The 24,599-nt window shown below is 42.8% G+C and overlaps 6 protein-coding genes across 20 annotated transcripts; 2 read left to right on the forward strand and 4 right to left on the reverse strand.

Annotated features, from left to right (window-relative positions):
• Window positions 1-519: 519 nt before the first annotated feature.
• LOC112295081 (neutral ceramidase 2) lies at window positions 520-4,763 on the reverse strand. The gene is made up of 9 exons (XM_024546244.3): window positions 4,060-4,763; window positions 3,627-3,835; window positions 3,172-3,513; window positions 2,808-3,090; window positions 2,406-2,667; window positions 2,101-2,226; window positions 1,814-1,877; window positions 1,476-1,645; window positions 520-1,318 (listed from the first exon to the last, which is right to left on the reverse strand). Exons 1-9 carry the CDS (start codon window positions 4,416-4,418, stop codon window positions 767-769), a joined length of 2,367 nt encoding a protein of 788 aa, XP_024402012.1. The 5' UTR covers window positions 4,419-4,763; the 3' UTR covers window positions 520-766.
• A 1,006-nt stretch (window positions 4,764-5,769) lies between these two features.
• LOC112295083 (uncharacterized) lies at window positions 5,770-8,534 on the reverse strand. Its single transcript, XM_024546246.3, has 7 exons — window positions 8,237-8,534; window positions 7,982-8,125; window positions 7,536-7,854; window positions 7,105-7,422; window positions 6,769-6,981; window positions 6,408-6,568; window positions 5,770-6,274 (listed from the first exon to the last, which is right to left on the reverse strand). Exons 1-7 carry the CDS (start codon window positions 8,410-8,412, stop codon window positions 6,001-6,003), a joined length of 1,605 nt encoding a protein of 534 aa, XP_024402014.1. The 5' UTR covers window positions 8,413-8,534; the 3' UTR covers window positions 5,770-6,000.
• Window positions 8,535-10,530: 1,996 nt separating this feature from the next.
• LOC112295086 (uncharacterized) lies at window positions 10,531-14,301 on the reverse strand. 14 transcript variants are annotated; one of them, XM_024546255.3, is made up of 4 exons: window positions 14,005-14,301; window positions 12,058-12,108; window positions 11,736-11,858; window positions 10,531-11,502 (listed from the first exon to the last, which is right to left on the reverse strand). In XM_024546255.3, exons 1-4 carry the CDS (start codon window positions 14,086-14,088, stop codon window positions 11,365-11,367), a joined length of 396 nt encoding a protein of 131 aa, XP_024402023.1. In that variant the 5' UTR covers window positions 14,089-14,301; the 3' UTR covers window positions 10,531-11,364. The 14 variants fall into 14 exon arrangements, with proteins under 14 accessions (XP_024402023.1, XP_073396704.1, XP_073396697.1 ...); XM_073540603.2 differs by having other exon boundaries at window positions 11,720-11,916; XM_073540596.2 differs by having other exon boundaries at window positions 10,531-11,336; window positions 12,058-14,301.
• A 143-nt stretch (window positions 14,302-14,444) lies between these two features.
• On the forward strand, window positions 14,445-17,365 carry LOC112295085 (ribulose-phosphate 3-epimerase, cytoplasmic isoform). The gene is made up of 8 exons (XM_024546248.3): window positions 14,445-14,697; window positions 15,323-15,327; window positions 15,529-15,591; window positions 15,693-15,799; window positions 16,105-16,202; window positions 16,383-16,475; window positions 16,716-16,757; window positions 16,981-17,365. Exons 1-8 carry the CDS (start codon window positions 14,560-14,562, stop codon window positions 17,146-17,148), a joined length of 714 nt encoding a protein of 237 aa, XP_024402016.1. The 5' UTR covers window positions 14,445-14,559; the 3' UTR covers window positions 17,149-17,365.
• A 392-nt stretch (window positions 17,366-17,757) lies between these two features.
• Window positions 17,758-20,141, reverse strand: LOC112295084 (proteasome subunit beta type-4). Its single transcript, XM_024546247.3, has 6 exons — window positions 19,890-20,141; window positions 19,648-19,724; window positions 19,304-19,433; window positions 18,927-19,086; window positions 18,126-18,311; window positions 17,758-18,012 (listed from the first exon to the last, which is right to left on the reverse strand). The coding sequence occupies exons 1-6, from the start codon at window positions 20,042-20,044 to the stop codon at window positions 17,899-17,901; spliced, it is 822 nt and encodes a 273-aa protein (XP_024402015.1). The 5' UTR covers window positions 20,045-20,141; the 3' UTR covers window positions 17,758-17,898.
• A 1,459-nt stretch (window positions 20,142-21,600) lies between these two features.
• On the forward strand, window positions 21,601-22,663 carry LOC112295087 (uncharacterized). 2 transcript variants are annotated; one of them, XM_024546256.3, is made up of 2 exons: window positions 21,601-21,705; window positions 21,886-22,663. In XM_024546256.3, the coding sequence occupies exons 1-2, from the start codon at window positions 21,662-21,664 to the stop codon at window positions 22,280-22,282; spliced, it is 441 nt and encodes a 146-aa protein (XP_024402024.1). In that variant the 5' UTR covers window positions 21,601-21,661; the 3' UTR covers window positions 22,283-22,663. The 2 variants fall into 2 exon arrangements, with proteins under 2 accessions (XP_024402024.1, XP_024402025.1); XM_024546257.3 differs by having other exon boundaries at window positions 21,601-21,659.
• The last annotated feature ends 1,936 nt before the right edge of the window (window positions 22,664-24,599 follow it).

The raw sequence follows: 24,599 nt of genomic DNA on the forward strand, positions 1-24,599 counted from the left end.
TGGAACAACAAATAAAATATATAGAGAATTGTTAATGCTACATCTCCAATTGATATGACTAAACCCCATGTGATGTCCTCATAGACAACTAGCTAGTAATGTCTTTTTTTTTTTTTTTTTTTTTTTTTTTCTCTCTCTTTGTTTTAAGGAAGTGTGGTGGTTGAGAGGGAGAGAGAAAATGTTTTATGAAAAATCAAGTCATGAATTGTTTTTAATTAATTTTCTTTAAAAAAAATTAAAATATTTGCTCAAAATTTTATTTCTTGTTTTATTTGGTGCCCAGAACAAAACTTATTTTTTGGTTTATTCTATTTCTGGATCAATATTGGGGTTAAATATTGGCATGGCAAAATGCGTCCTAAGTGTAAAAGTGTGCTTTTTGGTCAATTTAAGTCATGTGGGGTGTAGCAATATCAACTGGGCATGTAGTGTTAAGTATATATATATATATATATATATATAATTAGTATTGGATGCAAAAACAAACCAACCGGCCAACCATAAATACACAAAAAAATGTAAATCAATGCAAAACGTTGATTTCTCTTCCACTAAAGCAAGCCAAACACAACTAAGTCTGTTAAAAGTTTGCATAATCGAAGAAGTTGCTTATCGGGGAAATGCGGATACCTACAACGATTCGAAAAGGGTATCAGCCAGAGTACTGTCGAGGATATAAACCAGTGTATTAGCGAAGGTATCAATCAGGTTGTCGGAAGCATTTCCATGAAGCATTGCAGAGCCTGCGATGCATCCAGGAGACTCTCTAACCTGCGACGAGGAATCCGCTAGACGTCCCCGTGAAGCGCTGGATCGGTCCAAGGAAGGACTTGTGTGCACCGAAATGACGCATTCTGTAGACACCTCGTGGGGCAGTCTTGGGAATAGTCCAATCAAGTTCAGCAATACTGATGATGCTCATCGGGGAAGACCTGCTCCACCGAAACTTCAAGCTCCAGTCGTCGTCGTCATACATGGGTTGCCACCCACTAGCTCCATCAATCATCTCAACCAAAGCATAACTGCCCTCCGTGAATAGATCGTTCCGTGGATTCCCGGTGTAGAACGAGACTGACACGGTGTCACCTGTCCGATATGAAGAATTGGGCTGCACGTCTTGTTTGAGGTCACCGAAGGTGATTCCAGGGGGTGTTCGATCTGCCTCAACGCCTGGAAGGAATTCGTGCTGTAGATCAAGCAGATTTGGCGGAAGGGGTGCAGGTGCGGGTTCTGTTTCTAGCGCAAGAGCTCCGGCCAGCTTCTTGAACTCCTGTATGTAGGCCTGGAGTGTGTGAGGACCAAACAAGGTGGAAGCGCCCTGAATCCAAAAACCAAACAATACTGTGTGAGGTACACTTAGAGGTCATGGAAATCTCCGACGTCGATGTCGACGTTTGAAGGAAGGTTGGCGTTATTGCGGATAGTCTTGAGAATGTGAGCAAATGCTCCAAGAGAGTTAATAGTATGGAACTGACCTCGTATCTTTGAACTTGGTATTCCTCATAGGTTGTAATGTACTGAGAATAGTCGCCCGCTAGACCGGCAATGACAACATGGGTTTCAGAGTTGAATTGCCCACTTCCTTTTTCAATAAGAGTCTCCTTCACCGCATTTCGAAGTCGCCGACCTGCCATTGTTGTCATTTCTGGGCAGAACGAGTGGGGTTTTTCAGTTAAGAAATGTGAAGTCGAGCATTCATAGTCGCACTCAGGCTCCCTATTACATCTCAATTTAGTGCTAGTCTCTTTTTTTTTTTTTTTTTTTTTTTTTTTTTGTGTTGGAGATAATAGAAGGGATGGTTACAGTTTACTACCTCCAGGAACCGACAGGACGATGAACTGCCCAATTTGAAGTATCTGGATTGGAAGCACGGATGGCTGCAGAAACAAGATTCAACGTTGAAGAAAAAATCAACCACTCTTCGTCTGCTTCGATCATCTGACAAGGCATTAGGTTGGCGAAAGATCCCTATTCTTCTCGCTACAGGGAGGGTAACATGTGGACTATTCCCCTTAATTAAATGGAATTAGTTCGAATTCAAAAAGAAGTGGAAATTCAAAGGTTCCTGAAAACTGTGAACAGAAAATAAAATACACATACCGTCCAAGCGTAAGGTGTAGATATCTCGCCCGTGTCAATAAGTATGGGCTTTGGTTTCTGACAGTTGATCTGTTCCTGGCTAGGTCGGTGCAATGCTCCACCTACCAGTCTCCAAAAAAGATTTCCCTGCAGGTTACGAAGAACCTCAGCAATCGACTACGACTATAAGGTTTTCGAAATGTGAAACCGGCACAAAAGATTACCACGAATTCAGCATTCTGCGCATCATTGGGTAGAAATATCAGAAAGATCAGACAACTTGGTATATAGGTTACTCTTTTCCTGTAAGAATAGATGTGATGTACCTGCTTATCACCTTGGGTGAAATCGAAAGCTCCAGGTCCATCTGAAGTACCAGCAGCGAAGCCAAATCCAACCGCAGCTGGGCACGTTGAAACGATTTCTCCAGACGGTAGACCTACTGAAAGGCGTGAAAAGTTGACGAAGGTTTGTTTGAAAGAGATTTTTCCATGTACTTGTACCTGAGCTTCTTGAAAAAATTTGGTTGCAGCTTCAGCCTGCTTCTCCCCAATCATCCTTGTGCTCTCAAAGTGATCACGAGGGTACCTGAACATAGTGGACCGCTCATCTGAAATCTATGTGTACCGTGCAATACTCTTCTGCTCGCTCCATCCTAGTTAATTTAATGGGCGGCATATTTTGATTTTCATCGAAGTAATGCTGCAAGAGAGGAGTGAAAAACTCACGCAGGACCTCGGCCTACACACTGTTGACTCTTTCCGTTACATGTGCTGGTGTAGAATTCACATGGAAGTCCAGAATCAAGACAAAATTGTCCCAATGTATTTGGGGTGGTGTCACCGACGTTGCTTTGACAGAACGCTGACACGAAGGAGGAACTCATTGAGCGGGAAAATTTACTTCTCACTTTCTGCGTGTTGCTGGAAAGCCTACCACTGGGATGCCTTCTTAAAGGTCCATTTTCGCCAGCCTCATGGCCTGTTCTTCCGGATCCGTTGCGGGCATTTCCTGTCAATGCAGAATTTCAAGTTTACACTGTCAACTAGTACAGAAAAATTTCAAGATGGGAGCAGATTCAGGCATACATACCATAGGTGCTGGAACGACGAGTTGCAGCCCCACGATGCTGCACAAAGTCGACCCAACCTGCGTCTTCATGTGTTGCATTCAGTTTTCTTCTCTGAAACCAGTCTTCCATGAACCGCGCAGCTGCACCTTTATTGTCCCCACTTATCAGCTGGTTCGTTCTGTTCATAGAGGTTCCGTGGACAGGAAACCAACTGAAGGAACCCACAGGTCCCCGCTCAGAGTCTACGAACTTCAGCAAGGACATCTCCTTGTCCACGTCGTACTTGTATCGTAAACGCTCTTCAATGGGATTGTTGAGATACGCACTTGGACTGCGATTGATGTTCGCTCCTAAAACCTCCCCTGCAGATGACCATTACAGATGATACTGAGAGTTGATGGCTACTAATGTTTCTCGATTGTGAGTTAAAAATTGCAGTGAAGAAGGATGACTTATCGAAGTTTGAATTTTGTACCTCCGTTGAGAAAAATAGAGCCAGGCCGAAGATTCTCGTGAGCTTCAACGATGGCCAGCTCAATGCCATTAGCCAGCGCTTCAAATGACTGGCGCACAAAACCAAGTGAGGTCACAAGGTAGAGCACATATTGCAAGTAACCCCCTGGCCCCGAATGCGTGTGCGTGCCGCTGATTGCAACATTCTTCGCAGTGTACAAGTCACCATATCTGATCAGCAGAGCCAAATATACGTGGACAAGTTTATAATATTTCAGAATATAGTATGGGATGGCTTTGCATTTGTCTTCTGTCCCTACCTTCAGAGAAACCGAACATGTAGTACAAAAGAAGAGAAAAACTTTGAGTTCTGCTTTCTGAAGCATATCTGTAGCATTTCCTAACGTGGGTGTTTTTTGGTAAACATTGACGAGTCAGAACGAGGGTGAGTAAACCTCTGTTTGAGTCGAGAAAGAACACGCAGAGTGACGACCATGGATGCCATGCAGGCATCGAGGTTGACGAACACCACTCTCTTCCCGTCAGTTATATTGGAAGCCTCTGCCACAATGAACACGCGTGCGCGAAGTCTGAAATGAATCCCCGCTGCACTCTGGCCGGTATTTCCATACCCCATCATATTAACGTCGGCCGCTGGTCCAGTGATGTCATAGCTTCCCATTCCTATCAGAAAATTCGATAAACTGGTTGCTTCAACGGAAGCTCGCAGAAAAAGTGCGGAGCTCGCCAACAGGAGCAGCTTCCGAATCACTTCTTTGTATCCGAAGTGCATCCGAAATGGTTGTTCGCCCATGATTAATAAACCTTAGATTCTGATAATTTACGTTCGCGAGCATTTCCTTCATCCCAAGGTCGACCCTGCGCTCAACATTTTCCTCTAAAGTACTGTTTTAAGAATTCATAAATTCACCTTCTCAGCCACGAGTTCAGAACTTCGTGGCGCATATTTTTGCAAACCTGTAATACTACAGAGAAAAAATGCACAAAAATATCAGAATATTTTTTGACTGGACCTGCTAACCAGAATGTGCCCGAATCTCAAGAACTCCAGTGATATATCCAACTCCTTCCAACACTTTTGAAACTCACAAGTCTTCTCTCTTCTACCTCGAGGAACTCAGTAGATGAATTGGGCGCTTTAAGTTTTCAAGAATGTCACTCCTTGCCATGGGCCAACGGGTGGGTCAACATGAGTTACGGAAACGTTAGTGCTGCTAGAACATATCTCTAAGGACAAAATGTTGTAATCTAAAGCTTAAAGGTGCACCCGTCTTTGTCCATTAATCACGAGCATTTGCAGCATCACTGTCAGTAGTTTCACGCATTTTGAACTAGTCAATAGCTCTCCAGATAATGCAATCGTAGCACGATTAGCAACGCGGCATAAGCATGAGTGCACTCATCTGCCTTCAGAGAACGGGTCGCTGTTCCTTCTTCCATGCTATGTAAAAACTGGAACCTCATCCTTTACTCTTAGTTCCCCTTCTGTTGAAGGTATTTGAAGTTTTCAGCTCTAATTAAATGAAGAAGCGTATTAGATTGCAAAAGCTCATTCGCTTTGCATAGTTAAACATTTGAGAAAGCAGTAATCTAACCAAGAGATGAAGAATGCTAGCAAACACAAGACTTGTGAATCCATACACCCATGTGAGGGTTATCACGGGAATCAGAACAAAAATTTGTGTGAAATATTCGAGTCGATGAAATTTGAAAACGATCCAAAACCTTAAACTAGAATCAGAAATATTAGTACTTTACAAGATAAACCAATCACTGTAAATCAGGCAAGGTCCTCGTCGTGACAGTAACGCTGCTCACGAGTTCATATACACTGTTAACCAATGATATGCCACGCAAGTTTACGAAGTGCAAAGGACATGTCAACTTCTCGGACTGCACACGACAAAATAAGGTTCAAGATTGACATTATCATAAGAACATGATAAAGTAACCATATCCACGGTTCTACTGTTAAGGGTGAATTTTATGTGTTGCCCAGTAATGCCGTGCAGAAGATCTGCCAACAATGTCAGCAAATCCATCATCGATCAAACGTTCATGATCCAACAACGAAACTTGCAAAAATAACGAATCAGTGAAACAAACGACGTTCATGACGATAAGGACAAAGCCCAACGCAGAGATTGTATCAGGAAGTTTGATTAAAACTAAAAAGCTTTAGAATTGGTTGAGATCCCGACCTAACAGAAGTACTATGCACATCATCCATGACGCAGAAGGTTGCTGAGCAAACTTTGTTTCTATACAAATTTGAAGAAATTCCGACAAAACTGTTGCAGTTGTCATGGAGGAGGAGCTATAAAAATCGCCTCTGGTAGGAAAAGCTACACTTTACAGTGGAATTTTACTAAAAATCACGCTACCATGGTGTAAGGGTCTTGAGATTTTCTCTTCATTTCCAGCATTTCTTCCACTTTTTGAGCAAGGCTAGGGTCACAGCGCTTAAATATACCCATTTGGCGCTGAATGATAAACTCTTGAGCCCCTTGTATGTGGCCAGCGATGTTTTTGGCAGTCTGCCCCTGATCTTCCTTAGACATGGTCTGCCAAAGAGCCCGAGGTTGCTCATAATCATCCTGCATCGACCACTTTCGGGGTGGGGTTCTTGAAACAATTCCTCCTTCATGCCTGCACATGGAGAGATGATTCCGTGAGCACAAAGCGAACAATTTTTTTTTAACTGTCAAGACGAACCTAAACAGTAGCAGAAAAGAATCTCCAATTTTATCAATGCAAACCCTGAAATGGCTTGAGGACCTACTTGTAAGGATGCACGTCAGGCTGAGAAGCATCGGGCCGCGGCAAATCTGGAAATGAGTTGGGGTAATAGTTCGGCTTGCTGCCACCGTTCTCAGTAACAGTCATTAGCCCATCACGAGAATAGTTTTGCACTCTCGCAAATGGGCACTGGTTGATCGGAATCTGTCAGCCGCAGAGGCAACGAATCTCAGTCACAACCAAAACTGTGGCTGGAAACAACTGTAAATTTCTAAATGCACGCTATTGTCAACGCAGGGATAGTAGGCATGGAACTACTACAAAGATGGGCAAAAGACTAACGGCAAATATATGTGAACAATCTTTGTTCAGTCTTTGAGTGATAGACTCAGAAGAGGTCATACTTGCAAGTGATTTGAGCCCAGGCGATAGCGACCAGCATCATCGTAAGCGAAAAGACGAGCCTGGAGAACGCGGTCTGGTGATGCTTCAATTCCAGGAACCATATGTGCAGGCGAGAAAGATGATTGCTCGACCTCAGCGAAGTGGTTGGTTGGATTTCTATCAAGCTTCAACTTCCCTACTTCGCGCAGTGGGTAATCCTTGTGAGGCCAAACCTGCGCCAACATACTAACTGCTTGTCAAATTCGACACGCAGACATCTCGCGACACCGTCGAAAATTCTCAAGAACTCGCAGTTATTGTACACAAAAACGCCACTAAAATGTTTTACTACACACCTTCGTCAAATCAAACGGGTCGTATCGGTACGACGCAGCATCCTCAAGAGGCATGACTTGCACTTTGAATGTCCACGATGGGCCATTACCCTTCTGAATGTTCTGGAACAGATCCTCTGTGGAGTAGTCTGGATTGATCCCCGCAAGCTCAACAGCGCGCTCGTGAGTGAGATTCTTGATGCCTTGATCGCTAATGAAATGAAACTTGACCCAGTGAGCTTTTCCTTCCTTGTTTATCCACTTGTATGTATGAGAGCCATAGCCGTGCATGTGGCGATGGCCGTCGGGAACCCCCCTCGGCGAGAAAGTAATTAAAACCTATGGAAGCAGAACTCAAGACGTTCAGATTCGATCGAATTGAGGCAAGAATGAAACTCGTGACCTTGAGCAATGGAGCTGAGGAAGGATGAGTCAGATTGGAGAGGTCTAACCTGGTGCAAAGATTCAGGAACCAGGCTCAGAAAGTCCCAGAATGCATTGGGATCCTTCATGTGAGTCTGCGGGTTACGCTTCTGGGAGTGGATGAGGTCGGGAAACTTCAAGGCGTCGCGGACGAAGAAGACCGGCGTGTTGTTTCCCACCATGTCCCAGTTACCTTCCTCGGTGTAAAACTTGAGAGCGAACCCACGAGGATCCCTGGCAGTATCCGGAAACCCACTCTCACCAGTCACGGTGGAAAATCGAGCAAACACGGGCGTCTTCTTACCCACTTCATCAAAGAGTTTCGCCTTGCAAAGATCAGTCACGTCGCTGGAGACAAAACAGTAACAAACAATTCGTCAGCATCTCTGGTTTCCTCAAAACAACCCCCACTTCTTTGCCAATCCACAATACGCTTGACAGGATTCAGTATGGATTTGACTGATTGATTACGTACTGTGTCACTTCAAAGTAACCGTGAGCACCAGCTCCCTTAGCATGCACCACACGCTCAGGAATGCGCTCGCGGTTGAAATGCGCATTCTTTTCGAACAAATGCAGATCTTCAAACGTCAGGGTTCCGCTCTCACCAACTGTGACACTGAGACACAATGCCAACAGCAAATTGTCAGTAAAAAACTTGATAAATCTCTCCATAAACCTCTACACCCGAGCTTGCCATATGTCGTGACTGATCGAGGGGAATGAATACCTATTATTGTCGTCGGAAACAGGGTGGCCGCCCAACGTGGTGTATAATGGCTCTCCACTGTGGCCTAAGCGGAGAGGCTCGTCATCCTCGGTTGCCCCACTTTTACCATTGCCATCTCCACCCCCTCCAAAGCGAAAGATTGTGTGTCCAACATAATTCAAGAAGCCTGGCGCCATGGCCGGCAACTTCGAGCAAATCTCAGTGCTTCGAAATGGAAACCGAAGCCCACACTCACAGCCCTGATGCAATACCCGTGAAGACGATGGAAGTGCACTATGTTCTTGAAATGTTGGGTTCTGAAACTCGCGTTGATGCAAACGACCACGGAATTGAACATTTATGAGAAAGTCTTGAAAGATCTATGAATGGAACCTTCAGTTACAATTTTTCAGGCACGTGGTCAGTGACACACGCAACAGAGAGGTTGTAGCTATGGAGGGTTGGTATGAACTGTTTTGTTTTTTTTACTTCGAAGATGAGACGAGGACATCAGTGACGCGAGAGAACTCGACGAGTAGACGTTAACCGCGCCAGTGCCATGTCGTGGTTCAGGACGTAGAATTGGAATCTTTCAGGTGCATTCCAATCGATTTTCTTCGCTTCATTCACATTATGTCGCCGGATGCGCGCTGATCACAAACACAGTCATCGATTTTGCTAGAACCCCTTTCTCAAATTGTTTGCTATGGCTTCATTGTCAAAATCGTCTCCAGTTGATCGCGCGATTTCGTCACGGAACGGTGACTTTTTCACTGCTGCTGATAATTCGCTACTTGTCGTGATGTTATTGCAGCTGAAGGAGCAGAAGATGCGTGGCGAGCGAAACAAGAATCGTGACGTCTGTCGCCGAACCTACCTTTCGACGTGTGTCCAAACACTTGGCAGATGCTGCGGCACCGAACACGTGGAATGGATAGCTCCGGAGCCGAAAGGAATTGAGTCTCCTCTCTTGGATGTTTCCGGCTTTGCCGGTGTTCCAGCTCACGCAATTCTTGTTGAGTTGTAATTTTAAGATGCATTTTATTCCCACACTCGATACCGCACTTGGGTAGAATACCCATCAATATTTTTCTAAGTAATTGTACTTACCCTCCTATCATCGGCACAAATTACTCGACTCCCAATCTCACCGTCTACAGTACAGTCAATCGTTTAGCTTTTTACATTTTGTACCAGTAGTTTAATTAGTGGTGTTTTCATAGAGGCATCTTGTTTAAAATGTGCAGATGTGTGTTTACAGCGAGCGGTGAACTAAACCTGAGAGTAATGCAAGTCAATTATCTTATCACCACATCGAGGATATTCATATTTAAATGTGACGAAAAGACATCGGTGGAGAGTCTTCGGCGGCTGGCGTGAACCTTTTTTGAAACCCTAAAATGGCGCAAACATAATCCAGTGGTGTAATTGAGATGGATTTTTTGGTATTTGAGAGCCATAGAGGACACCAAGATGCTCGGAAAATTCTAGGTTTTGAACTAAGTTTATATGAGCTTGTGATCTATCGACATGCGTGACGTGACTTTGAACCTCCACTGTTGCAGAAAGGTCGTATAGGAGACATCCAACCTCAATCGGAGTTCACGATTGAAACTCTGGAAGGTTGGAGAGAAACATGCTTGAAATGTAAACTCAAAACGAGAGTACGACATTGACCACGTTCCGAGAGATTACAAGCAAACGCGAAAATATTCAAGATGTTCATCAGAGCAAGAGCTTTAGATATTTGAAGACGAAACAGATATGGATTCAAGAGGAATTTTCCCTGCATGCTTAGCCCAATTAGCTGCATGCCTTGATAAGGCAGCAATCGTTACAATACTTTTCATCTGGACAGTAGAAAAAATAGTTCATCACATGCATCTGCAGTACTCGGTCTGATTACATGTCACACCTGGTAATACATCTCGGAGTGGTCACAAAATCGTTGCCTCCTATGCTCAGGCTTGAAGTTTGTGGTTAACTCGCTCATGGACTACCTTCGGAAGTAAGGGTTGATGTAGGAAAACATGCAAATCACGAGCTGTACAAACTTGTTCCTAGCTTTGGAAACACTGATGTGAGGTTGGGTCTAAACACAGAAGTGAAATTTATGCTACGTATGACAAGCTTCAGAGGTTGAATCTCATGTAGACACGAACAACCATCAAAGACGAACAATCAACAGCAACAAAAATAATACTAAACAAGCTACTTCAAATAATACGGGCCACAATTATGAATGCGAGCAAATTCTGCAACCATGGATTAGTTCGTCATGCATGAAACTGGAAGAAGCAATTAAAAAGCAGAGATTGTGAACACAATGTGCAACTACTGCCTCACACACTTGGTTGTTGCTTTTGCGGAAGGCTTAGACATGAAATTGACCATGTGGGTGATCTTTAGAGTTCGACTTCACCCGATGTGAGCCAGATAGCTAGTGCTGATATGTAGACAAACTGGCCAGAGTTCGTGTGAATGTTGGGGGAAATGAGAGTTCAGAATCCTCTGAAGAGAATGGATGATGTATAATTTCTTTACCGATCTCAGTACTGCATGACTACGAACCCAATTGAGTATGCTTTCAGTGGGGGTCAAATAGAAGAACCTAAAAGAAAGTTCTGGATATCTTATCTTGCTAATAAAAAAATGATGCTGAGCCTTCCACTTTCTTACATACTCGGCAAACAGCTAACTAACTAAAACGAAAAAGGTTCTTCCAAACTACAACTCAAAACTTACCGAAATCCTGTTATGTAGATTGTCTCCACAATCTTGAGATTGTGATCCTTTGACTCATCTATAGTTACGTGCAACGAATTAGCACCTACAATCTCAAGGTTCTGGAGGTCTATATTATCTAACAGCAAATCAAAGGCAGCAACATCTCCAAGCATTGCCGAGCATAAGCGAGAATTCGGGTGTGTACATAGAAAGATAAGTTCCTGTGTGCGCATCCACAGCACTGAAAGGGTTACCAAACAGGTAGATACTCCCACCCTGGTACAAAGCTCCCGCAAGCTGAATACGTTGCTTTTAACCACCATTCACGTTGATGCCTCTATCTCACCAGCTTCAATTTGGTCTCCATGAACAAAAAGCATCGACTGTTTCTTCTCTGCGCAGGCCAAAAACTACCGCGAACATCAGCTGGTGCGTGCCGCTGCCAAAGAGAATCTCCTATTCGATTTTCGCAACTTTAAAACCATGCTGATTATGCTCCTGACGCAATGCTTCCCGCTACTTTTACCTGGCAGGATGATGGAGCCTCCATAACAACTACACTGGAGCAAATTGAAAACAATAATCGTCAAAAATTGGATCTGACATGAACTGGTTCTCTCTGCTGACAAAATGCCTCAGAAATGGGAACCCAAATATGTTCAGAAGTTACTGAGAACTTAAACGTTTTCCATTACAGAAAACTTCAGTATGAATTTGAAAGCTTGTACCACGTGAGACGCCACAAGAATCTCTCTCAGGATGCAAGATATGAGGTACCTTTGAAATATCTCACCATTCTACCGACGAGTTCACGTGTGCGAGTGCGTAAGGTACAACATCTGGGTTCCAGTTGAAGTTGCGTGCTTGATTCTTTTAGCGAAGGCATTTCCACTTGAGAATTTGGGCAATAGCCCCACTGCATCCATTGTTAATTCCTCATCTTGCAGACACTTCCATAATCGATTCATAGGCAACTGAAAGCCACATGTAATCAAAAATTCAAACAATGAGTCGCCGGTTTAGCAAGTCTAAGAATGGACTTCAAGACACAATGTTGACAAGCATGAGCATCCTGACATATTCACAAATAGCATAGGGTTAGTAAGATGACGCACCTTCATCTGAATTTCGTTGGAGATGAACTCTGAGAAGCTGTTCAAAGGACTCTGCAGCATATTGAGCATTTCACAGGCTGTAAGCATCTGTCCGGCTAAGAGGAATTTTCGCAATCGCGGAATTAGCGAACGTTGCAGTCGAGAGCAGCACAGGAGCTGTCCTAAACAGATAAACTGTGCTTGCGGTGGCAAATTCTTTCTTCCGTGGCCAGCTAGTTTTCTTTGCTGTATTGACCGGACTTTTCTCGTCTCAGGTTTGGAGCTTGAGAATATGCACATGGCGCAGAGCTTCCGATGTCGTCTTCATTCGTTCATGCTTAGTCTCTCTGCCTCTACCCTAATTAATTTTCTATAAACTTATTGGACGGGTATTGATCAGCAAGAGCTGGCATGTGACAACCTGATGTGCTGTCTAAGCAATGCCAACAGCGCTTAGTAACGCATAGAGCGCGAGGACAATCTGAAGAGGGAGAATCCAGAAATGCTTAGTGAACATCAACTGCCATGCAACTGTCAATCTCCGCACTTGTGTGAACATGGCGGCTCTGCCTGGAGAGACGCAACCTTTCTCTGAGGAAATGCGAAGACTGTCAGCACTCTCTCTGGATATCGTTTTGTAGGTTTTGTTTCGGTAATTTACATGTAGGTTTGAAGAATGCAAGAAGAGCATGAAGTTGAATTACCCATCCTGACTCTTGGAATTTTATTTGATTTTGTTCCTTTACTCGAAGAACCCAAAGAAGATTTCTGAATCATAGTAGATCATATGTTCAGGGGCAGAAGAATAGCCTTCAGGCTGTAGGCATGTGATTTAGGGTTCACATCTGAGTGTCAGGATCTCAGAGACTTCGTGGGCTTGCAGAGTTAATCCGAGAACACTCACAAGAGTCTCTCAGGTGGTTCACTGCCGCTGATTACTATTGGTGATTCATGTCAATCAACCAAACCAGTAATATCTATCCGAGGATTCTCACCATCCCCAACTCGCCACCACGCAAATGGAAAGGACGTAACAATAAAATAAATGAAAACAGATCAGGAGTCTCTTCTGCATTGTGCCAGGAGCAGGCATGGGTATGGACGAGAAGATCATATAGAGAGTGGCAACAGCAACAAATATAAACCTCGCCCACGGACTCATTGTGGCTAAATGATACAGTGCGAGTATGAACTCAGGAACTTGACATGAAACGTTTGATTTAGACGCAATGCAACATTGCAAATTGCTTCGTGTGCAACGGGTATCCTATGTTGATTCGATTCTCCACGTCAGGGTAAGAACTACGAGGGAAACTCTGCACTTCAACGTATAACTACTAATCCTTTCGATAGCTCCAGTTAGGATAACAAACCAAACCAATAGTTGTTTTCAAAACCATCTCCAGAGAAATGCAAGGCTAATTCGAAAGCACTTTAAGGCACATTATGGTAAGCAAAAGAATGAACGCCCCTCATGATGCCTGCCCAGCTCTTCCAAATTGATAAGAACGAACAATTCTTGGTGGGAAATGATACTCAACCTCACTGCAGAATCAGAAAAGATAAGCTCTACTCGATCGCAATTAATTTTCCAATTTTCTGGAGAGCATCTCTCATTTTAAGCAGGAGCCAGTGACGCAGAATAACGACAACCCACGAATGCTTCGGAAAGACACGACACGCCCTTCGTCATCATCCTACCGTTAGGTCAGTCGAATCTTGTCCTTTCTGCTAGCTATGAGTAAGGTGATATCTTCGGAGTCCAACTTAGGTTTTAGGGTCAGCAGCACCCAAATGAACAAATCATAACTGCACTCCAATAAATGCAAAAACATATTGAAGGGGGCGAAAGTGAGAATGCCAGAGGCTGAAATCGAGAAGCCTCCGTTGGCTCGCTTTGCACTTAGTAAGCTCAGCAAAAAGTCCAGTAGCAGTTAGAAGTTGAAGGTTGTAGGTCAGGATATTTACCATGGTCAATATTCGCTTAATCAAGTTCTGTAGTTTAGTGATAACTTGATGCTCGCGTTCTCTATCACTACTGATACAAAACATCACATCCCCGTTTTGGAGAATGAGTTGCCCGTCGGAAGTTCAACAATCCAATGAAACAAAAGGTCCCCATATTCGACGTCTTTCCACGTAAAGCGGAGGGCCATCGAGGGTAAAAACATGTATCTCCTGTTGCTGCCTGCGTTTTCTTTGAGGTTCTGCGAGTGAGGCCCCACCGAAGACCGCGTTGTATGAATGTTCTGCCCCAAAGGCTGCTGCACCATCTGGATGAATGTGCAGGAGAAAGGCGTCATGATGCCTAGGTTGGAAGCGACTCTCACAACTCCGCGCCACTAGCAAGAGGGGTTGCGGCAAATCAAAACCGTGAATTCTGGACTATTAACCCCGCTGGGCAAATCCCGCAGAGGCCCCTGCACTAGTGTAGCATAACCCATTCGAGAATTTCGAGTTTTGGTGCTATTGAGAGACTTTGCCATTGAGTTGTCTGCATCGATTGCAGGTGAAGAGGACAGGATGGCTCAGAATCTAGAGGTAAAGGTGCCGAGAGCAAAAATTGCTCCCTCCATGCTCTCCTCCGACTTTTCCAATCTGGCGTCAGAAGCCAAGTTCATTGAGGAGTGTGGAGCCGACTGGCTTCACATGGATGTTATGGTGAGTTCGCTAAATTGTTGATAGCTTTGCGTTTAGATACCAATATTGAATTCAGTAACAATGGCAGAAGAGTCATCCCCTTATATTTTTGAGCGAAATTCGTTTGAGTTACATAATGGATTTCTTCTCTTCCCCATTCCTTCTCGTTTCAGATTTGCACTTCATTGCAATCTGACTCCTAGTGTTTTGCTCGCAATTTTCGCCAACTACGCGGTTAATTTGTGTTTGACGGAGTGTATGTCAAGCAGTTTATTGTTGGTCCACTTTATCGTGTAGTATGCTCTTCATTCGGAAAGCAGAGATTCACAACCTGTATCATAAGCTTGTTTTGCCACAGAGGGTAGCAAGTTACAACAGGATTCTTCATAATTAGGCCAACGTTAATCTTTACAAAATTGGTGTCAACGAATCCCTCTGGACTGTTGTAGGTGCGAGATAAGGAACCGGCATTTGGTAATTTTTATAATGTATATACGATCTAGGTTAAGCTTAAGATAATGCTGCACCTGTTTCGAATGGTTCTTTTGTACAAATTCTCGTGATAAGATTTGGATACAGGAATAATTTAGCTGTGCGATTTTGCTAAGAGATGTCGCTCATTTGCTGCATGCGGGGTTTTGTGCAGGATGGGTAAGGAATCAGAATCAGCTTTTTGGCTGCAGATGCCTTAATACATCGGTTCAGGTTATTGGTATCTCACAGTTTTGTAAACAATCGTATTTCACTGGCTCATCGTTCTTGTTCTGGGACTGAAATCAAGAAAGACCCAAATCTAATTTGAGATCCTTCAACTTTTCTTCATCAGCATGGGTCCTGTCCATTGATGCGCAGGCACTTTGTTCCCAATTTGACGATTGGCGCTCCGGTCATCAAGTCCTTGAGAAAGCATACCAAGTGAGTAACCCTTGATGCACTCTGTCTTTCCTTTGGTTCTTCTAAGGTCTGGACTTTGGCATTGGCCGTTGTCAAGAATCTCATTTTTAATCTTTTTGCAGAATGTACATGGACTGTCATTTGATGGTCACCAACCCAATGGACTACGTGGATGAATTTGTGAAGGCCGGCGCTTCAGGCTTCACTTTTCATGTTGAAGTTGCAAAAGGTTAGTGATTCACCTCAATTGATGAAGGATTGAAGTTCGACAAAATTTCAAAATTGCAAGTGTTGAATATGAAGTAAATATATTTTCAGTCTCCTTCGCTGCTTTCTTGGATCAAGTCCTCTGTTAATGTTTAAGGGGCAAAGTTATAATCTTAACAGCTAAAGTTTTTCTTATATACAGACAAATTGAACTCTTCAATGAAATATTCCCTTGTTGTAGCTGCTATAGATTCGCTACACTTTTTATCATACGAGATCGTTTCTTGTGTAATACCTCTAATATCTAACTCAAGTTATTTGAATTAGACAACTGGCAGGAACTAATCCACAAAATCAAGGCTGGTGGTATGCGCGCGGGAGTTGCTTTGAGGCCTGGAACTCCTGTTGAAGAAGTTTTTCCTCTGGTATGCCAAGTTGAAAAAGAAGACAATATTGTTTGTTCTACGAGTTACCTTCTAATTTGTTTGTGAACCTAACTATCAAACGTTCATCTTCGAAGAAAGCTTTTGGATGCCAGCCCTGTATGTATATATTTTATTTCCTGGGATTAGGCCCTTGTTCAGAAGAAAGTTCAATACATGCAGGTTGAGAGTCAAGAACCAGTGGACATGGTGCTTGTCATGACAGTTGAACCTGGCTTTGGGGGCCAGAGCTTTATGCCTGAGACGATGCCGAAGGTACTGAAACTGCTGTCAAGTCCCGTCTTCAAGCAATTTTAAATAGCCCAGAGTTCGTAGTACGGATTTTGCAGATCAGTTGGTTTATCATGGAATTTGGCAGAAGATAATTTACCATTATTGAGCTTAATTAGTCCCAATTAAACTGCAATTAAATAAAGCTATCAAGATCGATCGTGTATGTCCGCACTTATTGTTTTCACAACTTAAAATGGCGGCACAATCTTGGTTTCTGAACAGGTGAATGCTTTGCGACGGAAGTTTCCGCTCCTTGATATTGAGGTACTTGACCAACATACAATTCATGTAGAAAACGCATTATGAATGCCAAATGTTTGCGTCCTCTTGTTTAGCCAGATTGGATTTTGTAGTTCGCGGTTAAATGGTGATATATATATCTATCTATAGAGGCGAAGGATCATGAGCAGAATTCGATTTTCTAAGCTTCATGTGAGCCGAGTTCGAAGAGTGTTGCTGAGTTTGCACCTTTATTGGAATTTTCCAGGTGGATGGTGGCTTGGCTCCAGCTACCATCAAGCAGGCAGCAGAGGCTGGAGCTAATTGTATTGTAGCAGGGAGCGCTGTCTTTGGGGCTAAGGATCCTGCTGAAGTAATCGCTACTCTCCGGCAAGGAGTTGACGCAGCTCAAACTTCTTCGATCTTCTTCAAGTGACCTGTTTGCTACTCTGAGATTTCAAAGTTGACATGAATTGTCACTACCCATCAGAAAAACTGTCGATTATAAATATATCTTAGTCGTGCTATTGCATAAAATCAGTCTTTCTCACCATCATTCTTTAGTTCAGGAGTGAAGGACGACAGCTACACAACCTTCATGGCTGTAATACCTCTTAAAATTTTAAGCTTGTGACTATGAAAATTTCTATATAGTTGATGTGTATTTTCTAGCAAAAGAATTGCAGGAATACAATAACTGCCTAAATTCATGCAGATAATCTCCCGTCAACCAACCAGTAATTGTCAAGAATCACAAGTCGCACTGTCCCTTCCTCGGCAACAACTGCATTTTTCAAATTTTTGCGCTTCAAAAATAGAGTTCCTCAGCTTTGTGATACCCTACTATCATGTACTATGTTGCGGAAAATACGGAATGTTACAATGTGGCTTGCTTAAATATACATCCTGAGTGTTTCAAAGTATCAAATGCATATCTCGTCTGCGTTATCTATGGCATCTTTAGCGTACGTCATGAGATGTGCATGTGGACAATATCAATCAACAAACTATAGAACGTGGACTCATAATCTTCTCACAAAAGCTGTAGGGACAATGAGCTGGAAAATTTATACCAGCAAGGGCAGGTGATCTATTCATAGGACGACCGTATATCCCTGGTCGATCAGAATGACAGCATTTTCACAGAATGAACAACGCACTGAAAACTAGGGAGTGCACATTTAATCTACCAAGACCCCACAGCCCCTGCTGTAGGGTTCTCAAATGCCTTGTAACTCCAGTTGGTCTGCAGTGCATAGGGCTCAGATATGTGGACTCCCGCCTCTGTCACGTTTGCAATCTGCAATCGCATACCAAAATTTTACATACTAAATACATGGTGGCATCAAATCAGGAGAATTTTCGAAGTGGATTTCGGAACACAAAAATGGGTAGAGAATGGGAGGCACGAACCTGGAATTTGTTGATAGCAGATCGGTCCCGATAGAACAAGACGAGCATGCACTTCTCCAGGAGTGCAACGGCTTCTTCATGAGTCATATCTGCTCTCCACTCATCTCGAAAGATAGGCCGGGCGAGATGGTTACCAAACCCAGTGGCCACGTGATCATCCACATAATGAACACCAATCATTGTAACCTGGTCAACATTCAAGCATAATAAACGAAATGTTAAAACATGTTCAACATAGAGTTCAACTGGGAAGAAAACCTCGTCGAAGACAGATGCCTTAACTAGTTACCCAACATAATCGGTAATTACAGACAGTACACCAATCTAAGGAATGAAAAATCAATACATGGTATGGAAACGACATATGTAGGACATAGGCATGAGTTTAATGGTTAAAAGTGGACACAGAAAGTAGAAGCGAACATGTTGTAGGGCTTTCTCTAAACCACTGAAATAGATGTAGTAGATTCTTTGCATTTCAGCATAATAACTAACTTCAGGAACTGTCCCGACTGTATTCTGTAAGATCAAATCAGCAACTTCCGATTCCTTTGAAATAGATCGTCATGACCGCAACTACGCAACCATGTTCATTAGGGATCTGCTGTAGTTAGGTGCAGAAGACATAATCATGGACGTGGGCTAAAAATCCAACCGCACGTCCCCCTAATCTTGCAAGAAGCATATGCACATAGGCCAAACACGAGGAAAACAAGCCAAAACCCGCGACGGTTGACGAATAGCAAAGAACATAGATAACGGTGGAAATTTGACATATCTCAGAGGTAGTAAGGTACATACAACACCCAAATACTGTTGCCCGTTTTTAACTCCACCAAGGACAAGGCTATTCCAAAGAGGATCAAATTTGTTGCGGCGTCCATACATGAGGCGGTTTAGATAATTGTGGATCTCCACCGGTCCAAGGTTGTTACCGTCGTCCCACATGTAATCGTTGGTACTGAAATGCACATCATCCCAATACTCAATTCCAAAAAGGTAAGATTTAATAGCCCATAACATTTACCGACTCTAAACAGTAAGCATAGATTCGACACACGATGTACAGGGACATCGAAACATGTCCAACCAAACACTGAGTTATACCCTAGCGGGCCAACTGAGAGACCTGAACAACCTGGTCGTAATCGATACATTTCACCTCAGAAAGAACTTACATGAGTTGGTCCAGCAACTCATTAATTGCTTGAAAATCGCTTATTTCGCCACTGGCACCGAGAGCAGTGGTCTTGCCTACAGCTTTCAAGCGCTGCACACTTTTGTACCTCACAGTTGAACCATATGATGCTACAAATCGACGACAAAGTTAGAATTCCCCGATATACACAATTCAGCACGCCCCAGTACACCACGAAAGCAGAATCTACAAATCTCGGCAAACTAGAATTGTCCTAATTTTTGATGAAAAAAATAACAATGAGTAAGTAAATGAATAAAAGATTAAAAAAATAAAAACAAAAACAAAAACAAAAAAATCGTTCGTCCAAAACCTAGAACCCACCTGCTGTGTCGGAAGCCAGAAGAACACCATCTTTGTACTTGACTCCCAAAACCGATGTACCAGTTACATATGGATACCTACCGATCAATCCCAATCACAAATGCACAACACTCAGCAACACATGCAAAAAAAAAAAAAAAAAAAAAAAAACCAATACAGCAACTTCAAGCCTCAGAAACTCTCAAAACCCAACTGGAGACTGATCAAAGATAGCTTCGTGAGAGTGGCGATTGAGTACGCACTTGGTATGCTTGGAAGGAGCTTCGGGCATGAGCGTGAAGCTGCTGTTGTGAGGCCCCATAATGGGGTGGTCCACATAGCTCTTCTCCGCTTGTTTGGAAGAGGAAGAGGCGTGATACGGGTACATCCCCGGTGCTTGAAAGTTGGAAAAATCCATTTCAACGAAGACAGTAATCTAGAGCTGATGCTGGACAGAAGAAATTGGGCTCCGATGAGCTGATCTATCGAAAACCAGGAACAATGACGAACTGTGAACGGGCAAAAAATAATTCCGATCGGCCGTCCGTCGTGAGGTTAGGGTTCCCGTTAAGATCCTCAACCACGTCCTTAACGAGATCTTAAACGAGGTCTCATTGTGGCTTGATTGCGAAGTAATCCAAGGAACGGGCCAGGCGGCGATGTATGAAAATTGCTCTCATTGCATTATATTTTCTGTCAAACTTTACTTGTTATAAGTCCCAATGACATGGACAGTATCATAATTACAGTATTCTAATCGGGGAATTCTTATTAAATAAACATCAAGTCGTAGGGGAGTTTTGAAACCAGGCATTCCGTGGTTTCAAGTGCTCTTGATGTTTCAACAATTCTAGTCGTGAAGAACTGAGTAGAGCTCTCTCTACCTTCACAAATTCCAAGAATTATTTTGTGGGTTTTGCCAACATCCGAAGTGGAAGGCGACGTAGTGAGGTCTTCCGTCGACGCCGACTGGCTACTTTGGTGAAACCCTCATTCCGAAGCTTAGCAGGCAAACACGCTTTTGCTGAAAATGGGTGAAGGGTGGTCGCGTTTGTAGTCAAGATTATGAAGGGTTCAAGGGGAAACTGTGCATCGGAAGGGTCCATGAGCATCGACTTTGGGGTGGGATTCATGGATTTCTCTTCTTCCGTCGTCGAGGAGGACGGGTAGAACCGCGCGTTGCATCTTGCCAGTCTCCGAACTACTTTTTCAAAAAAGGTGTACGTAATTTTTGGAACAAAGTATTTTTGCTTGTACGTATGTGTATATGCGTGTATTGTTATTATTTTGTGTTTGATATTTGAAGTACTAAGAACATCCAAAAGAAACATGTGGCGTAAAAATTTCTCTTCAACAATAGAAAAATATCGATTTCCATTTGGAAATAGTTCAAGTATAATTTCAACGAAGATTTACAACATGATGCACTTGGTTTTTCAGAAAAGGCTAAAGGAAAAGAAAATGGATACATACATATATGCATATATAATTTATGGGTTTCTAAAACTACCCCACCATGAGAAATTAGAATCTTAAATCTCTCTCTCTTTGAATAAATATATATATATATATATATATATATGTGTGTGTGTGTGTGTACATACATACTTTAATCTCGATTCATATTTCCAATTGCACACTGAAACTTCGTATTTATTCACACTGTCCCACTTTTCATAATATACTTTTACTTTTTATCATTTTTTATTTCATTAGTTATGGAATTGGTCTAGCTGGGTGTTGACTACATGCCAGCTTTCCTATTGGTTGCGGCGATAAGTGGTGCACCAGTTCGCGCGAATAGGTCCCCCACCAATCGCAAGAGAGGAGACATCTGTTCCCATTGGCTACGAGGACGCGGGCACCAGCGCTGTGACATCACAGAAGAGAATCCATGAGCGTGGATCGGTGGCCTTTACCCGCCCTTCAAACCTTCACACCATCTCGGTCTACGTATTGCTCAATCTTGATCAAAGCTCGTCTTCTCATGCGCTTCCGAATCGATCTCTTACTTTAACACTCGATCTGTTTGTGTATGTTTCCCCTGCAGTCGCCCTTGGTTTTTCTGCGCTTGTTCTGGTGTGTTTTGCAAAGACATTGACGGAGTTGGGTGGCATTTGTTAGAGTTTGAGAGGTCCAAGTTTGTGAAGCTGGTATGGGGTGTTTTGAAGCTTTGGAGGTTCTGTATTTGTTGAATGTTGTGTCGGAGCGCATTGTCGATTTGAGATTCTGATATTGTATTGAATCGTTGAGTTTCAGGGTTGGTGCGGATTCTGTTTCGAGGGTATTTCTCGCGGGTGAGGAGAAGGGATCTACTATGACGAAGGGTTCGCAGAGCCAGGCGTCAACGACGGCGTCTTCGGCCAGAGGCAGCGCCGCAGGTGCTGCACTGCCCAGATCAGCCTCTGCGGGAGCGCCTCCGAAGGGTACAGGCGGTTCGGGCCTGAGGAGGAGGCGGACCACGTCGACCGGTAGTGGCAGTGGAAGTGGCTCATACAGAAGTGGGAACAGCAACATGTTGCGGTTCTATACTGACGACGCTCCTGGATTGAAGATCACCCCAACTGTTGTTCTTGTAATGAGTCTCTGCTTCATTGGGTTTGTGACCTGTCTTCATGTGGTGGGGAAGCTGTATAACTACCGAACAAAGGCCTAAGCTATGGTTAAGCGAGATGTATCTTATTCTTTCTGAAATCGTATTTTGGTTCCACTGGATCATTTTTTTAGGACTTTTGTTAATCTGATGCAGGGTTTCCCCGATCAGATGTTGGCCTTGTAATTTTCTCTAGGAATGGCCAACGTGCACAGCATTCGGTGTTCGACGGAGGTTGTGTAGATTTGCGTTGCAATGCAGCGAAGAGTGGTAAAATATTCACACAGAGAAGTATAGAAAGCCAATGGACCTTCCGTAGTAAGGTCTTTGTTCGTTATCTCCTGAAGGCTTCAGATTCAGAATTCGGTGATGGCTGAGGCTCTCTCAATCCCAAAATTATCTACGATGGCTGATGTTCACTGATGAACGTCAAACTTCAAAATTTATGTTTGTTTTAGGAACCCTTCTAACGACTTCTGAGTGCGAGTTATATGTCGATTTTGTGCTTGATGCGAAGATGTTCGTGTTGTTAGAACACTGTATTCTCTTCGGGGTTCCGAAAGAATCAACGTATGGGAATATGTTTTCAGCATTTCTTTCGTCTATGGCATGATCTTTTGCGTACGCAACTTGAGTTTTCTGCATATACTGCAATTCAATCATAACTGCAAACTCATGGTTTCATCCTGCTACAAAGCCAACTAGATTCGACAGTACCCCAAATATTTCGAGGTCCAGAATACGTGCCAAAATGTAATCAAGTAAGACATACCTCATCCTTCCTTGTAGCTGCCTTCTTCTTTTCCTCACCAAAATTCTAGTGGAATACACTCCCAAAACCCTAAACCCTCTAAAACGATAACAGCTAAAACTGCTGTTATTGCAATAAGATTGAACTAAGCACACACGCTAAAGTCTCTCAACATCATCATACCCATTGGTGCCGAATGAAGTTATTACCAACTTTCAACTAAGGGGAAGAATCCAATCATTGCCTGCTCCCAAACTTCCTACACCGATAGCCAAATGAATCGAGACAAAAGCCAATGCCGTAGAAACAGCTTACTGCAATAATCCATCTATAGTGTAATGGCTGACGTACCCATGATCGGAGTCGGAGCAGATCGCTAACAAGCCTTCAGCTTCATCGTCTGAAGGCGGGAAGCTCAATTGAAGCATGGCCCAAACTTGAGCTTTTAGCCCTGATTTTTGTCACGAATTGACGCCTCTCTCTAGCGGTCGGCAGAGGAATTCATGCGTGTATTTGTGGGGATCCGGAGGTCGGCCACCCAAGGAATGTGAGCTTCATTCCAGCTTGTAAAACTTTACATACTTAAATCATAGTAAAGCTCAACCATCTTGTGCATCTTGTGAAGGATGTGTGGAAAGCTGTTCAGATGAGCCCATTCATTATTGAATTTAAAAGCGTGGGCAAGTCAGGATAAATATACATATTTCCTAAAAGTGTTTTGTAAAACCTCATCTTGTGTGGCAAAGTTGAGAAAAAACAATGTTGTGGTTACAGATTTTTCACCTTAAAATGTACTAACATGAATTTATAATCTTTACTTAAGTTCCATTGATAATGTTGTGTGTGCGGTCATTGGTTTTTTCTGATAAAAATTAAGAATTTATCGAAGTTTTGAAAAAGAAGAGATGAAAAGTAATAATAAAATCAGTGTGCGCACAACTTTTTCTGCTGATAAATTATAAAATAATAACTTGGTGATCAAATTATTATTCTTTTCATTGTGTATTTACTCATAGATATTATAAACTTCGAAGAAAAGTCCACATTATATTCACAGACTGACATATTATCACAGCTAAAGTTAAACCGTAAAGACAGTATTGATAGATAAATTCATGAAATCAAGTTAAATTAGAAATGGAACAAAATTGAATAAGATTTTTTTTTAAAAAAGTTTTAAATGTACATATACAACCTTACATTTACATTTCTACGTCGCTAATTTCTAATGACTAATTCACACATCGTTTTTCTATTGTTAAGGACATTTCTTTCAAATTGAAGTGATGAGTAGGACTTTCTGCTGAAGGCAGAGCACAGAACAATATCAAGCCACTTCAACATAAAACTAACCCATCCAAATTTTTCGCTAGTTTGGTAATGTCACACTGTTTGTGAGCTATTTTTTATTCGAAATCTACTCATTTATTTAGCAAGCAAACATATCATTTGCATGATTGTGAAGGAGGACTAAATGGTACAAGAGTTTACGAAGTTGGACGAACAATGATCTAGAGGCTGGGGGTTTATGCGCTAAGTCATAGTCAACCTGCTTAATAGCAATTGCATAACAGCTTGAGCACACAAAGATTGAATGGCATCACATTCACGTTATCAAAGTTTCGAAAG

This window comes from Physcomitrium patens, chromosome 18 (genome assembly GCF_059467195.1).
Source record: "Physcomitrium patens ecotype Gransden chromosome 18, ASM5946719v1, whole genome shotgun sequence".
Classification (NCBI taxonomy): domain Eukaryota; kingdom Viridiplantae; phylum Streptophyta; class Bryopsida; order Funariales; family Funariaceae; genus Physcomitrium; species Physcomitrium patens.

What these genes read in the sequence shown, in the direction of transcription:
- LOC112295083 (XM_024546246.3), bottom strand. Translation starts at nt 8,412, where the DNA reads ATGGCGCCAGGCTTCTTGAATTATGTTGGACACACAATCTTTCGCTTT. An exon ending in ACCCGTTTGATTTGACGAAG is followed by an intron (nt 6,982 to 7,104) that starts GTGTGTAGTAAA and finishes ATGTTGGCGCAG; the next exon opens with GTTTGGCCTCACAAGGATTA. An exon ending in TGGGCTCAAATCACTTGCAA is followed by an intron (nt 6,569 to 6,768) that starts GTATGACCTCTT and finishes TGCGGCTGACAG; the next exon opens with ATTCCGATCAACCAGTGCCC.
- LOC112295081 (XM_024546244.3), bottom strand. Translation starts at nt 4,418, where the DNA reads ATGGGCGAACAACCATTTCGGATGCACTTCGGATACAAAGAAGTGATT. An exon ending in TCGTCGTTCCAGCACCTATG is followed by an intron (nt 3,091 to 3,171) that starts GTATGTATGCCT and finishes CTGCATTGACAG; the next exon opens with GAAATGCCCGCAACGGATCC. An exon ending in CTACACCTTACGCTTGGACG is followed by an intron (nt 1,878 to 2,100) that starts GTATGTGTATTT and finishes TTGTTTCTGCAG; the next exon opens with CCATCCGTGCTTCCAATCCA.
- LOC112295086 (XM_024546249.3), bottom strand. Translation starts at nt 12,336, where the DNA reads ATGTGCATATTCTCAAGCTCCAAACCTGAGACGAGAAAAGTCCGGTCA. An exon ending in CCAACGAAATTCAGATGAAG is followed by an intron (nt 11,859 to 12,057) that starts GTGCGTCATCTT and finishes CAATGGATGCAG; the next exon opens with TGGGGCTATTGCCCAAATTC. An exon ending in GTGAACTCGTCGGTAGAATG is followed by an intron (nt 11,503 to 11,735) that starts GTGAGATATTTC and finishes AATTTGCTCCAG; the next exon opens with TGTAGTTGTTATGGAGGCTC.
- LOC112295087 (XM_024546256.3), top strand. Translation starts at nt 21,662, where the DNA reads ATGTTTCCCCTGCAGTCGCCCTTGGTTTTTCTGCGCTTGTTCTG. An exon ending in GTTTTTCTGCGCTTGTTCTG is followed by an intron (nt 21,706 to 21,885) that starts GTGTGTTTTGCA and finishes GTTGAGTTTCAG; the next exon opens with GGTTGGTGCGGATTCTGTTT.
- LOC112295085 (XM_024546248.3), top strand. Translation starts at nt 14,560, where the DNA reads ATGGCTCAGAATCTAGAGGTAAAGGTGCCGAGAGCAAAAATTGCTCCC. An exon ending in TCCTTGAGAAAGCATACCAA is followed by an intron (nt 15,592 to 15,692) that starts GTGAGTAACCCT and finishes ATCTTTTTGCAG; the next exon opens with AATGTACATGGACTGTCATT. An exon ending in TTCCGCTCCTTGATATTGAG is followed by an intron (nt 16,758 to 16,980) that starts GTACTTGACCAA and finishes GGAATTTTCCAG; the next exon opens with GTGGATGGTGGCTTGGCTCC.
- LOC112295084 (XM_024546247.3), bottom strand. Translation starts at nt 20,044, where the DNA reads ATGGATTTTTCCAACTTTCAAGCACCGGGGATGTACCCGTATCACGCC. An exon ending in TCTGGCTTCCGACACAGCAG is followed by an intron (nt 19,434 to 19,647) that starts GTGGGTTCTAGG and finishes GTCGATTTGTAG; the next exon opens with CATCATATGGTTCAACTGTG. An exon ending in CTGCTATCAACAAATTCCAG is followed by an intron (nt 18,013 to 18,125) that starts GTTCGTGCCTCC and finishes ATGCGATTGCAG; the next exon opens with ATTGCAAACGTGACAGAGGC.